Source organism: Gymnoscopelus braueri, assembly GCF_963280865.1.
Source record: "Gymnoscopelus braueri genome assembly, chromosome: 10".
Lineage (NCBI taxonomy): Eukaryota > Metazoa > Chordata > Actinopteri > Myctophiformes > Myctophidae > Gymnoscopelus > Gymnoscopelus braueri.
The window spans coordinates 43,846,125-43,862,891 of record NC_137611.1 but is presented as its reverse complement, the minus strand read 5'-3'; the positions used below and the strand labels follow the sequence as shown (position 1 = coordinate 43,862,891).

The 16,767-nt window shown below is 43.3% G+C and overlaps 1 protein-coding gene across 1 annotated transcript in view; it reads right to left on the bottom strand.

The window, feature by feature from the left end:
* Positions 1 to 4,995: 4,995 nt before the first annotated feature.
* The window catches only part of LOC308094059 (carboxyl-terminal PDZ ligand of neuronal nitric oxide synthase protein-like), a gene marked incomplete at both ends in the record, with an annotated part of 38,023 nt that continues 26,251 nt past the window's right edge, over positions 4,996 to 16,767 (bottom strand). The window contains 4 exons of the mRNA XM_080440509.1: positions 4,996 to 5,570; positions 7,902 to 8,070; positions 10,929 to 11,090; positions 16,428 to 16,555. Of these exons, the coding sequence (XP_080296635.1) occupies positions 4,996 to 5,570; positions 7,902 to 8,070; positions 10,929 to 11,090; positions 16,428 to 16,555 (1,034 nt within the window). The remainder of the gene's footprint in view (positions 5,571 to 7,901; positions 8,071 to 10,928; positions 11,091 to 16,427; positions 16,556 to 16,767) is intronic.

The following is a 16,767-nucleotide window of genomic DNA, read 5'->3' as shown; positions in this document are numbered from 1 at the left end:
CCAGGGTTTCCCAAGCAAAGTGTGTCAATACAGCATCACAATCATTTTAACCACTTTATCCATTTATACGTTGGCTTTTATACGTTGGCAAGCTTGTACATCTGCTATTTTTTAACATTTTTAAAAATGTTTATTTTAACACATCCTCTCTTCTGGGGGTTCCTGTAACAAAACATGTACAGATCTGGGGGTCCAAAGCCAAATACATATTAATTTGGGGGTCCTTGACATGGAAAACGTTTTAAAAAGCACTGAAATAGGGCCTTCATTTATGAAAAACAACACACTGTAAAAGATGAAAGAAAGAGATGCAAGGTTTCTGCCCCACAGTGACAATATACGTCAGTAGAGCAGTCTTTTCGCTGCTCCTGCACTATATAGTATACTATAATTCACCATGATGACTGTGCAAAACTCCAGCGGCAGCCTGGAACAGAAGGGGATATACCATACCGGGCCGGCAGACATGCATCCGTGCACGTGTGGCATTTTAGAACGGCCATTTTAATTCCACAAGGAAACACATCAAACTAAGTGCACCTCCACTTTGCACACTTAACATAAACAGGCATCACCTTGAAAAGAAATGTCAGAGAGGGAGAGATACTGCAGTGGTTTTCAAACTGGGGTCCGGGGGGGGGGGGGGGGGGGAGGGGTTCCAGGGGGGTCCCCAGCTAAATTATTTAATATAGCATAAAACATGTAAATACAGTACCGCTATGTGCTATTTTCATTCATTTATTTTTTGGTATAAATGTGAAAAATGTGTAATAATTTTAAAGCCAAATCAATATTTTCAGGTGGGGGTCTGCAGCCAGATACATATTATGGGGGTCCTAGACACACAGTTTGAGAACCACTGGAATATTGGACCCATATGGGAAAAAGCAAGAGAAAGAGAAAGACCCTAACCCTAACCCAGTTAACAAGCTTGATGAAAAAGAAAGAAAGAGCTTAAAGCAAGTGAGGTAAGTGAAAGGAGGAAAATAAAAGGGAGGGAGAAGAAAGGAGAAGGAGATTTATTGATTTTGGAAAGAACTCAAAGACCTCTCCCCCCAATACAGTGATTTAAAGAGTTGGCCTGCTGCCAGGGCCGGTGGAGCAGTTTGACCCATTAGAATATCGCCGCTGTCGGGTGGAAACCTTGTATGTCCAAAACCGTTCCTTTTAGTATCATAATTTTTTTATAGTGAAAATAGACGACCTACAAGCTCACAACGCGTCGCAGTGCGACGCGTTGTGAGCTTGTAGATCGCCTATTTTCACTACTTTTGTGCGCCACTCTTGTATGACGAAGTAGGGCTATTAACTTACGAAACAAATACATACAAAGTTGAAATATGGAGATGTGAGGTTTCTGCCCGACAGCAGCGGTATGACAGAGCTTTTGGTGTCGTTGCCGCTGGCAGACCGCGGCACAGGGACCACACCAGTCACGACTGCTGGCTATTATACAAGTCCTATAGTCTAAAGCACTGGTTCCCAGACATTATCTCTTTGGAGCCCCCCCACCCCCCCCACCCCCCCCCACCCACACACACACACACACACACACACACACACACACACACACACACACACACACACACACGCACACGCACACGCACACGCACACGCACACGCACACACACACACACACTATCGGTAACCTGTCCTGGACACCATTCAAAGTAATAGGACGACAAATAGAAGATGGCGGCCGTGTCCATTGGGTTCAATGTAGCCATGGTTCACATGACGCTTGTCTGTCATGGTATGACAGTCATGTTTCAGGGTTAGGTTCAATGGAGAAGTGGCGCCATGTTAAATACGGTTTCCTCAAGCTATATACCGTAGTTCTCATACGATGAATAGCTGATCTACAACAAGCTCACAATGCCTGTTTGCATGTCTTTTTGGAGGTTGTCCAATTTTCCTTTTTACATTTTTACATGTTGCATGAATACCAGGAACCCCAATGGAAACAAGACCGCAAGGACTTTTCAGACAAAGTGTTTTGACTGTACTTGTACTGTTTTTCACATTTCTGCCTAATACAAATATTCAATCAATCAATGCACAAAACCATAACTAAGTCCCACATGTAACATCATTGTGATTGAAGCACACTACAACAAAAATGTTTCAAAAATAGGGGGGGAAATGCTGATCTACAAGCTACTAACGCTTTGAGATGCGACATGTTGTGAGCTTGTAGATCGGCTATACGTTGGCCATTCGTCGCATGAGTATTAAGGGTTTAAGTGGTAAACGTGTCTGAAAAACACAACTCTGTGTGTGTGTGTGGGTGCATGCATCCGTGCTTGGTTGTGTGTGTGTGTGTGTGTGTGTGTGTGTGTGTGTGTGTGTGTGTGTGTGTGTGTGTGTGTGTGTGTGTGTGTGTGTGTGTGTGTGTGTGTGTGTGTGTGTGTGTGTGTGTGTGTGTGTGTGTGTGTGTGTGTGTGTGTGTTTTTGCACACATTTTGGGGGTCTCTACGGTATAAGAGGGGTGGGCTCCACAGGGGGCAAAAAAAGGGCTGGGTACCACTGCTCTAAAGCGGCATCTTTCCTGCCTCTTCAAGTCCTGTTGAAAGTTCCGAAAAGCTAAAAGCAAACAGCGTAATAAATAATACAACACTGAAAACAGTCCAGCATCAAGAGCACTCGGTGACAGCAACTGCACACTAGTAGTGAACACAGATAAGACAGAATAGCAGCACGGGAGTGACCACTACGGCAGCGCTTCCCAAACGTTTTTTGGGATGAGGGGCCCACTTGAACATAAAAGCGTTTGCAGCATTATGTGCGGCCCACCCATCTGACCACTTAACACTTAACATCTGACCACTTAACACGGCAGCCGGAAGGCCGCGTGTTTATTTGAATGAACAATCATTCGATCGTGTTCCGGCTTGGATCAATGGAACTAACGTACTATACTATACTTTAAGTTCTCATTTATCGGTATCACAAAGAAAAAGAAAAATATTATTTTTCAAGGTTTTAAAGAAAAAATACCATGATTCTTTTTACTATTTTTTTTAATATTAATGTTATAATATCAATACAGTCTTAGTGCTTTGACAATTATTTGGGGGCCCACTGGCAATACCCTCACGGTCCACCAGTGGGTCTCGGCCCACAGGTCGGGAATCGCTGCACTACAGTGTGATAACTCCTCATGAGACACAGCACAGCTATCTAGAGAAAGAACGTTCCGATGTCATTTTCATATAAAACAATACTAACAGTATCCATCAAATCCATGCTTGATATTTCAGGTTTTGGATATTATTATTCAGTTGGATTAGAAAAAAAAAGTTTACACTGCATTGGAAAAGCAAAGCAAATGAGAGTGAGATAATACAAGCTCATGTTGAACCCATTGTTTCAGTACAGTTTACAGAACTAAGTGTCATAGGCACGCAACACAGCACGCCACGCCATGATTTACACACGCAAAACAAACGCGTTAGCACAGTGTTTCCCAAACAAACGGGACCCATTTGTGGGTTGCGGACACATTTTTATTTGTCGCGAGTATATGTCATTTTCTAAATAAATAAAAAAATCTGAAAAAAGTCAAACATAAAAAAAAACAATTAATGAATAAAATAAGAAAATCAAAGAAATTCCAGAAAATAAAACAACAACAACAACTATAAAGAAGTAGTGAAAATGGCAGATCTAGAAGCTCACTGGAACCACTGTGTTAGCGTACCCATAAAGACTTGAGGGCCATCCACACCAAGGACCATAACCTGTAACTATAAAGATAACTATCATGATAGCAATGTTAGCATCCACACTGATGAACCATAACCTTTTGTAAACATGTTAAATGTGTTGAAAGTGATGCCCTGTACATTTTTGAACGATTTGTATTGGCTGTCGGTGATACTATCGTTCATTCCATCACTCTGAAAGTAATCTCTCAAAACAGATTCTGTCAGCAGTAACTGCCTTAAACATGTTATGTTGTTGTTAGTAGGAATAAACACAGAAGCACCCGGGAGGAAGTGGACAAAGAAAGAGGGAGCAGAATTCAAGTTCCTGTTTAACACAAAAAAGGAGGTTGTGAATAGGTTGTAAAATCTAAAAGAAAAAACGTTTTTAGATGTGCTGTGGCCATCCATTTGAGTTAGAATTACTTTTAAAACGACATATTTATCGATTATGATTCTTGGTGTGAATGTCAAAGCATGTCTATTATAATACAAGAATGACTTATTCATAAGTCATTATGAATTATAAGGATAAGGATTATAAGGATAAGTGATTATAAGGAGTGACTTATTGTTGGTATCGGCTCAAAACAAGGGTGTCTATCCCCTCTTCAAGGTGGAGTGCAAAACACACCTACCATCAGCTCCGAGTACGAACTGTACAAGTTACTTACGGCCGTGCTACTCAAGTAAGCGCTGAGTTGACGGTGCTCGGAATTGGACCTTGAACCTTGCGGTCTAAAGGCGAGTGCTCTACCAATTTAGCTACACGGACACAACACAAGGGTGACTCTGTCTGTACCGGGTGTGTGTGTCACTATTCCAACAACACAAGACACAGTGTAAACAAGCCCAACACAACAGTTGAGGATGGCACCAAAATCCCATCGAGAAAACTTTGAAAGAAAGCGAATTGGCTAAACTATCATACGACACACAATTACAGTATATATATTAACAAACAAATAAACGTGAACAGAAATGGACATGTGAGCTGCTTACAGCAGAGCGTGAAACAACACAGTGTTCCTTCTATCTCGCAGGCTGTTCGGTTTAACCACCCAAACCCTCTGTACTTAGTAAACCGGACATGAGTTGCCTCTGTACTTGGTCCGCTCTTTCTTTCCCCCCTCCACGCCAAATCTCTCCGTCCAAAAATAGCCGATCTACAAGCTCACAATGTGTTGCTGGTTCTAGATCGGCTATTTTCAGGCGAACGTTTCCGCCTGGAATAGGAACGCTGGGGCTCAAGAGGTTAAATGTGGGCACCAGGTGGCAGTGGTCGGCGCCGCTACACGGCCATCTCGTCCCCCAAGCTGTCCGAGGGGCTGTCGGCGCTCAGCACGTTAAAGAGACGAGCGGCAGCGCCGCCGCCCTCCAGGCCCCCCGCCCCCTCGCCGTGCCCCCAGCTGTCCCGGTCGTCGCTCTCGTCCGTGTTGGATTCGTACTCGGAGCCGATGCCCGACTCCCTGAAGCGCAGCAGCTCCAGGGCGCCCAGGACCTGCTCCCCCAGCGGCGAGCTCTCTTCCGGGGGGCCTCCTCCTCGGTCGCTGATGGGGGTCTGGCGATCCTGGGTCTCCTGGGTCAACCGGGAGGAGGAGGTGAAGCGGAAACACTCGAGCCGCACCGCGCCGCCGCTGATCCCCAGGGAGCTGGCGTCCGTTGTCATCATCGCAGCGCCCGGAGAGCAGGGCCCGGAGACGGCGGCGGAGGCCCAGGGGCCGTTGGTCATCGCCCGGGGTTCGAGCGCCGCCGGCTGACCGGAGGTGGAGGAGGGGCGAGTGGCGGAGGCGACGGGCGTGTCGCGGAGCGCGTGGGGGGGCTTGGCGCGGAAGGTGATCTCCAGGAGGCTGTCCATGGATCCCACTGGAACACAGAAAGAGAGGGGGAGGGGGAGAACACACGCATCAGAAGAATGGAGGAAAGGAAGAGGGCAGAAACAAACAAGAAACACACAATCACAGATGATTAGAAGAGTAGAAAAGTGGTTCGATGAAAGGAAGCATTCTCATATACAGTAGGAGCGGTATTGCAGTCACTGTACCTCACTGTTGTGACAAAAAGAGAGATGAGCTAGAAGGCAATGCTCTCAATATACCTGTCGATCTTCATTCCTACTTTCACCTATAGTGATGAAGTGTGGGTCATGACCGAAAGAATAAGATAGGGGATACAAGGCGTCCCAAATTAGTTTTCTACATAGTTTGAGTCAAAGCAGTGCATCATTAACAAGGGCCCTCAGTCACGGCAGGTATATTTGATGATGTGAAAAGTGCATGAGGAACTAAGCCACAGCTGACTTAAAGGAGAGCCAGAAATAGTTCAGTGGCAACAAGCATGAACATCATGTCCTAAGGGGGTTTCTTCCATAGTGGTTTCAAAACATATTTAGGTGAAGACACATCTTAGGAACTTACTTTTTTCTCACCGGAAGACAAATATAAACAGTAAAGCAACACAGAGATGAAATTCCCCCGAAAATGTCTGCCATGTCAAAAAATATAGAAATATTGTCCCTAACTGCACTATGCAAGTCGGTAGTAGGTTATAACTGATTGCCACCATATCGCCTGCATCTGTCTGGAGTCACAGCACCACTCTCGTGTAAAATGTATTCCACAAAATCCTCCCAGTGCGGAGGAAGAAGGCTTAGAACATGTACTGTGACCTCTCCTTCTTTAAATATACAGTACACTCCCTGGTTTCGTTTATGTGTAAGCAATTCCCAAACCAGTTGTCTTCAAAACCTCACCCCAATCACTGTGATTATCCGAGACGTGCGGCGGGAGTGCTTGTCGAAGCGCAAGGCTATTGGCTGCTCAGGCGTGCCTTGAGAGCCTCAAACGCTGTGTTGAATGAACCAAATCACGCACGCAGTCTCAATGTTTGTATTCAAAATAATATTAGTCTATGCCAAGGGTTATCAAACGTTTTTTTATTTATTTCAAGGACCTCCATAGCTCTGAGAGTGTAAAAATGGAACCGGGTCCATTTGTATCCATTTGTACATGGTGGAAAGGAGACTCTTTGAGTCTCCGGATACATTCGCGTCTTTCCTCCAGTCATCAAATGATTGGCTTAGGAATGCGACAAAAACTAAAACTCTCCATGCAGTGCTTCATGGGGTGTGTAATTGATAGTAAATAAGTCATTTTTTGGGTGAACTACTCCTTTAAGTATCCAATGTACGTTTTTTTTATGAGAAAAACAGTGTTTAAGAGGGGAGTTCAGGGGGGGAGAGGTGCGAGCATACAAGATGAGATTAGAGCGAGCGGCGCTGACAATCTGCTGTCACACTTTGATAATTCATGACCTGGTGACAGAACACTGCCACCAGCTCCAAAGAGAGCACAGTCCTCTGAGAGGGTGACCATGACTTCATTAAAAAGGAAAGAAAAGAGGGTCCGTGAAGAGAGGGTTGAAAAAGCAATGGGAGATATGCACAGGCAAGGGAAAGGGGATTAAAAAACAGAAGATGGTCTGTACGAACACAATTGGCTCGTGTTCGGGGGAGGGAAGCCGAGCGGGAAGGGTGATATTTCTCACCGCATGTACTCCTACGGGCTGGGGCTTTTTTTTTATTTTTATCCCACGCTTTTGTAACCCTTTTTTCACCCGGTGCCAATTTTCTATGTGATCCTGGGCGCTACACTCCCCCCACCAGCCTAGGGCGCCCAGGGCCGAGCTCATGCCTCCTTCAATGCATGAGAGCCAACTGACCTTCTTGTCACCTGACAGGGGGGAGTTTCCCCGGTAGGACGTAGCGCGTGGAAGGAACACGTTATTCCAACCAGTTCCTTTTCCCCTCCATCAGGCGCCCCGGCTGTCGTGGGGGAGGCGGTATAGCGACCAGGATTACTACATGTTTTTGTGAGGGTATTAACTACCCGAGGAGACGTGGGGAGAACACGCCCCCAGCGCCCACAGCGTCCCTGGCGGGAAATGGAACCCAGGACCTTCTAGCTGTAAGGCTACAGCGCTACCGACTGCGCCACCGTGCCCCTAGGTCATTATCTTTGACACAATTTTTTTTTTGAATCGATTTGTTATAGTCAGCTAAACTGATTCGTCGGATAATCCACTAAACCCTCTTCGTTGTACAGTACAAAAAATAGTAAACATATATTTTCACAAAAAAATGATGCGGATAAGGATTTGAAGTCACATCGCCCAGCCCTATAGCGTAAAGTAACTCACTGGACTTCAGCGGGCCGGTGGCTTTGAGCTCCAGCTCTTGGATCTGCTTAACCAGCAGGGAGATGTGCTGCAGCAGGTCCGTGTTCTGCTGCAGCAGCCTCTGCACGCGCGCCTGCGCGTCCGTCCGCGCGCACACCTCCACCGACAGCTGCTCCTGGAGCACGTGCACCTGCCGAGGCAAGAGCGCGCACGCACACACACACGCACACACGTACAGAGATTGAGTCAAGTCAAGTCATCTTTATTTATATAGCACTTTTAACCCTTTAAGACCTGGAACGCATCTGTGTCATTTTAGATTTCTTTGGCTATATTCAAAAATAGCAGATCTACAAGCTCATGGCGCGGCACTCGGTGCCGCGCCATGAGCTTGTAGATCTGCTATTTTTGAAAAATCGTGAAAATGTGTGCAAATCTTTGAATATATATATTTTTAAGGCGAACATTTGTAACTCAAATCTTTGCTTCTGGGCGTCCCTGGAACAAAATATTTTACAAATGTTCACTTAAAAATATATATATTCAAAGATTTGCACACATTTTCACGATAAAAAATAATAATAACAGATCTACAAGCTCATAGCGCGGCACTCGGTGCCACGCTATGAGCTTGTGTATCTGCTATTTTTGAATAGCCAAATAAATCTAAAAATTACACACAGATGCGTTCCCGGTCTTAATGGGTTCAAAACAACAGCAATTGACCCAAACTGCTTTCCAATCAAGGATGACCAGCAACAAAAAAACAAACAAACAAACAAACAAACAAGTAAATCACAGTAAACTAAAAGAATCACAATAAAAAGAAAATAATATGCAAAGAAAAAATCATTGCAGTATTTAAAGACATTAAATCCTGTTAAAAATATGCATGAAGTTGACTAGACAGAAGAACATAAGCACATGGGGCATCTTTAGATTTGATTTCAAATGGTCTATCGTAGATGCACACTTATACGCACAAATCACACATGCACGCATACTGTACATGTGAATACACACGCTCATGTGTCTACAGTAGATAATGGTCACACACATACACACACACACACACACACACACACACACAAATCAATGGCAATGATGCTGACATTTAGATATGATTAAAGCTCTCTCCTCCTCTCATTCGATAGGACCAAATCGTTACAGCCATTATCTTGCCAGAGGAGGATCTGCTAAATATGGAACAGAAAGTGAAAGTTGGAACGCGGAGCTCATTAGCTCCGTGAAATCCCATTAGATTCCTACCGTGACACCCCTGACATTAGCCATTGTCTTTCTCCATAAGCTCTGTATGCAATGGCATGTGTAGCAGAGTGGCTCAGAGCCTCTGCCTGAAGACCAAAAGCCTAACAGTACGTTTTAACAGCGGGCGACTCTCGGGCGATCCCGGGCGACATCGTCCAAAAGATAAAGAAAATCCATCTTTCATCGCCCCCCCCGCCCACTTCGCCCTATCGCCAGTAGTCGCCGGCTCTCATAGACATATAATGCACTTCCGGAAAATACTATCCTGATCGCCCGCTGATCGCCCGCTGTTAAAACGCACCGTAAGGCGCCGGCTCCACCGAGAACGCCTTTTGAGGCGAGTAAAGACGAGCTGCTGCGCTCCTCTTCCCAACGCTCGAGCATAGCCCTCGTTTACCGCTATTTCAGCTAAGCTATTTGTGCTAATAGCATAGATAAAGACATTTGAGCACAGCGATGGTTGATCGGTTTGAACGTTGTGGGTGTTAATAAACGCTGCATGCGAGCGCTATGGACATGACATTCAACAGTGCTATTGTGTCCCATCCCGGAGCGAGAGACCCGGGTTCCAATCCCGGGCGTTACACATGCACTAGCCTCGGAAACCCATGCCTTTTTTTTTTGTTACAAAAGAAAAACACATGCACAGGCCAAGTCGCCTCTGTGTGAAATGCCTTTGCCAGTAAAATTGTCTAAAGCAATGGTTCTCAACGTCGGATCCAGGGACCACCAGGGGTCTAAATGGACCAAAAATAGCAAACAATTTTGAGCTTGTAGATCGGCTATTTTTGCTACTTTTGTGTGACATTGTAGTATAACAAAGTAGAGCATTCATTTATGAAAAAAAACTAAAAAGTTAAAATAAAAGAGGTTTCTACCCGACAGCAACAATATCGGGTCCTTGAAATGAAAAAAGTTTGAGAATCATTGTTCTAAAACTCAAAAAAAGCAGTGCATCATTAACAAGGGCCTTCAGCCACGGCAGATATATTTGATGATGTGAAAAGGCATGACGAACTAAGACAGAGAGTTCTTTACAGCAGCTGACTTAACGGAGAACCAGAAATAGTTCCATTGTTCATTAGTGGCAACAAGCATGAAAATCATGTCCTATGGGGGTTTCTTGCCATGCTGGTTTCTAAATACATTTTGGTGCCGACACATCATAGTTTTTCTTTTTCTCTCTCACTGGAAGATATAATATAAACAGTAATGCAACACAGAGATACAATTGTCCCGAAAATGTCTTCCATGTCAACACATTAAAATACTCAACTAATACTAATTGAAATACTACGGTACTAATTATTTTAAATAATGATTATATTTAATATTTATATCCATAGTTACCCATAGTCACTGTTTTCCAAGTTTGGGATTCTATTTTACATTTTCAAATTTTCTTTTCTTGAATCCCCACACAGTACAAAAAGTTACATATACATTTCGTTAACCATTTCATTTTGTTCCACTTTTTCGTAACTTAAAGACATTGTCATACAATCGTGTCGCACAAAACTCACATCACGACGCATTGTGAGCTTGTAGATTAGCTATTTTTGAAGAATTTTGAAAGTGGTTCATTGTCTCTTCCAGTTTTATGAATATTGAACCAATGAAAAGCAGCTTGTGACTAGAAAATATTAATAACTGCATTGGATCCACTGGAACACAGGTTCTTTTTTTCCCCATTTCTTGAATAGTGGTTTTGTACATACAAGGTTTCCGCCTTTTGTCGATGTTTTCCATAGTTGAGTGTGTGGTTGAGTGTCCACATACCTGTGCCGAGGCAGCCTGGGCCTGCTGCTCCTGCTGCTCCAGTTGTCTCTGGAGCAGATGGACCTGGTGCTCCGCCGAGCGGGGGGCGTCCGCGACCGACCGACCCAGCACCGAGGCACCCAGCATGGGGGAGCTGAGCAGCAGAGACCGCTCGTAGGGCATCTGGGGGGAGCGATATTCAAATGAGTACAGTGGTTCTGGGCTAAGGACTAAGGACTACTAACCAGTGTCCCGAGTAGACCTCTAGACTAGGGATGGGACGATATGAACAGTACATGTCACGAGAATTGTGGCAAAAAATTTTTTTTGCGATTAACGATATTATCGCGATAATCAAAATATGCTTAAAACTTAAAATGCCACTTTGTTAACCACTTGAACCCCCAGCATCCCGATTCTGGGGGGAGTGTTCGCCAAAAATAGCCGATCTACAAGCTTGTGAGCTTGTAGATCTGCTATTTTTGGAGGTTGTACTGAATTTGCTGCTCAACAAAAGCTAATTCCTCCTAGTGTATGATGGAGGACAATTTCACGATAACCGAAAATCTCTGCGATACGATTATTGTGAGCGTTTTTTTTTATCGCGATAGACGATTATAACGGTTATCGTCCCATCCCTACTCTAGACCTACTGCACATGTAAACAGAGCTGCTACCTTTAAAACGCATTTGAAATCTACTATTGAAATAGCTTTGAGAAGAAATGCTGCTATTTGTCCCAAAGTGACTGCAAAAGATTGCTGCTATTTGTCTCAAAAAGCTTTATACCCCGTACATATAACATATGTATATAACGACGCAATGTGACATAGCTCTGTTTAACACAATGCTGTACCCCCTCCAACTGTATTATACTTTCCCCATTTTCAACTGTATTTATTATACTTTGACACTTGCTTTGGCAATTTCTCATACCAATAAAAGCTCCTTTTAATTGAATTGAATTGGTTCTTCTCAACCTTTTCTGGGTCAGGGCCCCGGCCCGTCTCTTGGAAATCTCCCAAAAGCGTTCGCGGCCCACCCATCTGCCCACTTAACACGGCAGCCGTTCGGCTGCCGTGTTAAGTGGGCAGATGGGCGGTTTCAGAGCATGTCTATTTTGAATGATCAACCAATGTTGTTCCCCGGCTTGTATCAATGAAACTAAAGCCTTTGTGTTTTGCCAATTATTTGCGGGCACACTTGCAATATCGTAACGGCCCACAGGTTGAGAATGGCTGAATTAGCAGATGCTTCGTTGTATTGGTTATTATTTACAACAAAAGGAATACATGAATAGCGTATGTATACATTTATAATGTTAATGCAAATGTTAATTCTCTTTTAGGAAGGTTTGGGTGCTTTGCCACACTTTGAAAAAATATATATTGTGAACAACCAAGTATAAGATAGGGCTTAATTGGTTAAAGTATGTTTTGCAATAATAATCAAAATCTGCAAAATACTACCTAAGGTTTTCAAATAATTGTAGTGGAGTAAAAAAAAAAAGCAATAGTTGAAGTATTTAAAAAAGAAATACTCAATTAAGGAAATTATACTTCAGTAAATGTAATTAGTTACTTTCCACAACTGAATCCAGTCCAGCAGCAGCATTATCATTCAATCATACATCAGTGACAGGACATAGTTAGAGGCTGTAGGCGTGCGGCTTTCAGTGGAAACTCAATCAATGCAGCTGGAGCCCATAGAGGTATGGATTGATGTCAGGTGGCTCAGCTGTACAGTAATTATAGCAGATACAATTAACTTGGGAGTGTTGTTGCGGGTATACGAGTAAGGAATAGGGCTTATCTGTCCTATGAGAGATGGCACATTTATTGGTTTGGTTTGGCTGCTCGTTGCAGAGCATTGCGGTGTTAGCTGTATGTTGTGCTTGGTCTCACAGGCTCCCACGGATCATGATTATACAAACCCCCCCTGACTGCTGATCGAGGCGTTCCATGGACTATACTAAAGCTGTGGGCTGTTATTATTGTAGTTATTGTTGCTGTGCATGTCTGACTGTATGTCTCTCTCCCCCTCTGTCCCTATATCTGTCTCTCTGTGTGTGTGCGTGTGCGCGTGTGCGTGCCTCTCTCTCTCTCTCTCTCTCTCTCTCTCTCTCTCTCTCTCTCTCTGATGGGGAAATTGTTGTGTATATTCATTGAGTAATTGTTTAGTACATTAGACTGGACATGCTCTATGTGTCATGAGATAACTTATCTTCACTGTATATATAAATGCAATTGAATTGAAATCAATATTGTAGGTATACACAATCTTATCGTTCTATATCTCAAGACCAGTGGTGGAAAAAGTAAGTAAAAGTATCAATACTGCAATGAAGAAGTAGTAAAAGTCCGGAATTAAACATTTACTTGAGTAAAAGTACAAAAGTATTGGTATCAAATTGTACTTAAAGTACCAAAAGTAAAAGTACTAAAATGTTTGAAAATAGCAGATCTACAAGCTCACAACGCGTAACAGAACTTTTTTTTTTTAAATAGCAGATCTACAAGCTTACTTGTCGTCTTGTGAGCTTGGAGATCGGCTGTATTGGAGATCGGCTATTTTCAAATAGCCTAGGTACAAAATAGGGGTAAAGTGGTTAATGTATGTTTTATAACGTAATGATTTATATCTGCTAAGTAACTGCAGTTTTCAAATCTTTGTAATGGAGCAAAAGTACAATATTTACCTCTGAGATGTAGTGGAGTAGAAGAAATTTACTTAAGTACAGTACTTGAGTAAATGTACTTAGTTACTTCACTGCTCAAGACCCACCTACATGGTCTACCTGGCAACATTCAAACGTACAAACTTCAATTTAAATCATCTTTGTACAGACACGGAGTGACACAGAGAGTGTCAGACAGAGATCAAAGTGAGCTCAGATGACAGAGAATACATCAGGCACCGCGGTTGTCACGCGTGTTGTCAGCCATCCGTAAACCAGACTGCTGGCTGAACCCAACAACCCCACACTATCTCTTCACAAACGTGGCTTTTGTTTCACAGTTAATGTATTGTGTCTGTCTTTTTTGATTATAATGATTGTGTTGCATTTGATTGGGTTTTAGATGAGAGTTTCTATTTAGAAAAGCCTCCTGTGGACAGGTGTTGAAAATTGGCACTCGTGCTATTACACTTTAAGCCATTAAGACCGGGAACGCATCTGTGTGTCCTTTTCAGATTTCTTTGGGCTATAAAAAAAATAGCAGATCTACAAGCTCATAGCGCGGCACCGAGTGCCGCGCTATGAGCTTGCAGATTTGCTATTTTTTTTTAAATCTTGGAAAATGTGTGCAAATCTTTACATATATATTTTTTTTAAGCGAACATTTGTACAATATTTTGTTCCAGGGACCCCCCAGAAGCAAAGATTTGAGTTACAAATGATATATATTCAAAGATTCGCAAATCTTCAAATCAAATATAGCAGATCTACAAGCTCATAGCGCGGCACCCGGTGCCGCACTATGAGCTTGTAGATCTGCTATTTCTGAATAGCCAAAGAAATCTTAAAATGACACACAGATGCTTCCCCGGTCTTAATGGGTTAAACAATGCATCTGGTTCGTCCAATGTGATTGCGATGTCCTTGTCAAATCAAATAGACATAAACCAAGCCCTTAAACTTTTTCAACCTGGCGGCCCTACATTGGTGTATTTACGAAAAATATAAAAAAAATTGCACAAAAAAGCCGATCTACAAGCCCACAGTGTGTCACGGTGCAAAGCGTCATTTTTCTACCACTCGACGCCATCGTGCGATGAAATGTAAAATGGGGCTCGAGTGGTCAAACAAGCTATCTTTGTTTGCAGGCCTCAGTAAGCCTCTATTGATCTTCCTCTAGCTCTCCATGAGGGCGGCCTTTCATCACACGTCTCTCTCTGTGTCTCAAGCCTCTGGAGATGTTTAATTACTTTAGTGTGATGATTTAAATGTCTGAATATCTAAATAATGTAAAAAATTATGGCCCGTTAACCCTTTAAGACCGGGAACGCATCTATCTGTGTGTCTTTAAGATTTCTTTGGGCTATTCAAAAATAGCAGATCTACAAGCTCATAGCGCGGCACCGAGTGCCGCGCTATGAGCTTGTAGATCTGCTATTTTTTGAAAAATAGATTTGCGCAAATCTTTGAATATATATTTTAAAGCGAACATTTTAAACTCTGTTACAACTTCTGGGGGTCCCTGGAACAACGTGTTTTGAGATGGGGGGGTCCACAGCCAAAGACATTATCATTTTTGAGAACCACTGATATTATAGCAACATTAGTTAGGATTTAGAATTTGTAGAAATCCCCAGAAGCAAAGATGTTACAAATGTTCGCTTTAAAAAATATATTGAAAGACCCACGATTTTCACAAAAAATCCACCAAAAATAGCAAATATACAAGTTCATAGCGCTATGAGCTTGTAGATCTGCTATTTTTGAATAGCCCAAAGAAATACAAAAATGCGTTCCCGGTCTAAATGAGTTAAGGCATGGATGCCTTGCTGAGACGTTGCCGTTCAAACACGGTGGGGAACCCGCTTTATGGATTCAATTCATTATTCATATGGTGTCCGTGTGCAGCACGGATTATTACATCCGTTCGATTTCCAGTTAAACTCCATCATTTAGTCGGCACAGCAGCAGAGGGCGGCGGGAAGTCAGCAGTAAAATGCTTATCGTTGTCGTCGAGCAGAAACCTCCTATCTCCGTATTAGTGTTTCTTTTTCGTAAATTAATGCCCTACTTGATCACAATACAGCGTCACACAAAAGCTTCAAAAATAGCAGATCCACAAGCTCGAAACGCGGCGCAAAGCGACGCGTTTTGAGCTTGTAGATCTGCTATTTTTGCTGCTTTTGAATTTGAATCCTGAAAAGTAACAGTTTTGGACATATGAGGTTTCCACCCGACAGAGACTGTTGTCTGCCTGTGCGGTACAGAGTGTGGCCGTTAGCAACCACAGGTCGATGGCATTATTTAGGAGAGAATCGAGCGCTTGCTGCTCGACTTTTGAGACAGTGGCTCTCAAAGTGGGGTCCCGGGACCCCCAAAGGGTATCCTTGAGGGGGCCCCAGGTTGTCCCCAGCAAAATGAGGAAGAATTTAACTACCTATTTTATTTAATATTCAAAAATAGCTGATTTACAAGCTCTGGATCTGGCCATTTTCAAACAATTGAGCATTTTTAAATTAGGGGTCTTGAATTATTGAACAAAATATTTTTAGATGGGGGTCCGTGGCCAAATACATACAATTTTGGGGGCCCTTGACATGAAAAAGGTTAGATATTATAGCAACATACGTTTTTCAGAAAACTGTTAGGATTTAGACAAAAATAATTATATACATATAATAATATAATAATAATATAAAAAAAAAATATGCAGATATACAAGCTCATATGAGCTTGTATATCTGCTATTTTTTGAATAGCCAAATAAATCTGAAAATGACACAGATGCGTCATCCCGATCTTATAATGGGTTAAATGATAGCAGATGGCGAGAGATGTATGACCTTTGCATCCTTAAGGAGGGCTTCGTCCCTTTTGCTCCTCTCGGGGTCTGATGAGGAGAGGCAGTCGATGCTCTCCTCTGTGGTCGCCTCAAGGTCGGTATCCTCTGACAGCGCAAAACGCTTCTTAGCTGTGGAGCCAGCAGGGAGAGAGAGAGAGGAGGGGAGGGGGGACACAGAGAGAGAGAGAGAGAGAGGGGAGGGGGGACACAGAGAGAGAGAGAGAGAGAGGGGAGGGGGGAGGGGGACACAGAGAGAGAGAGAGAGAGGGGAGGGGGGACACAGAGAGAGAGAGAGAGAGGGGAGGGGGGGAGGGGGGACACAGAGAGAGAGAGAGAGAGAG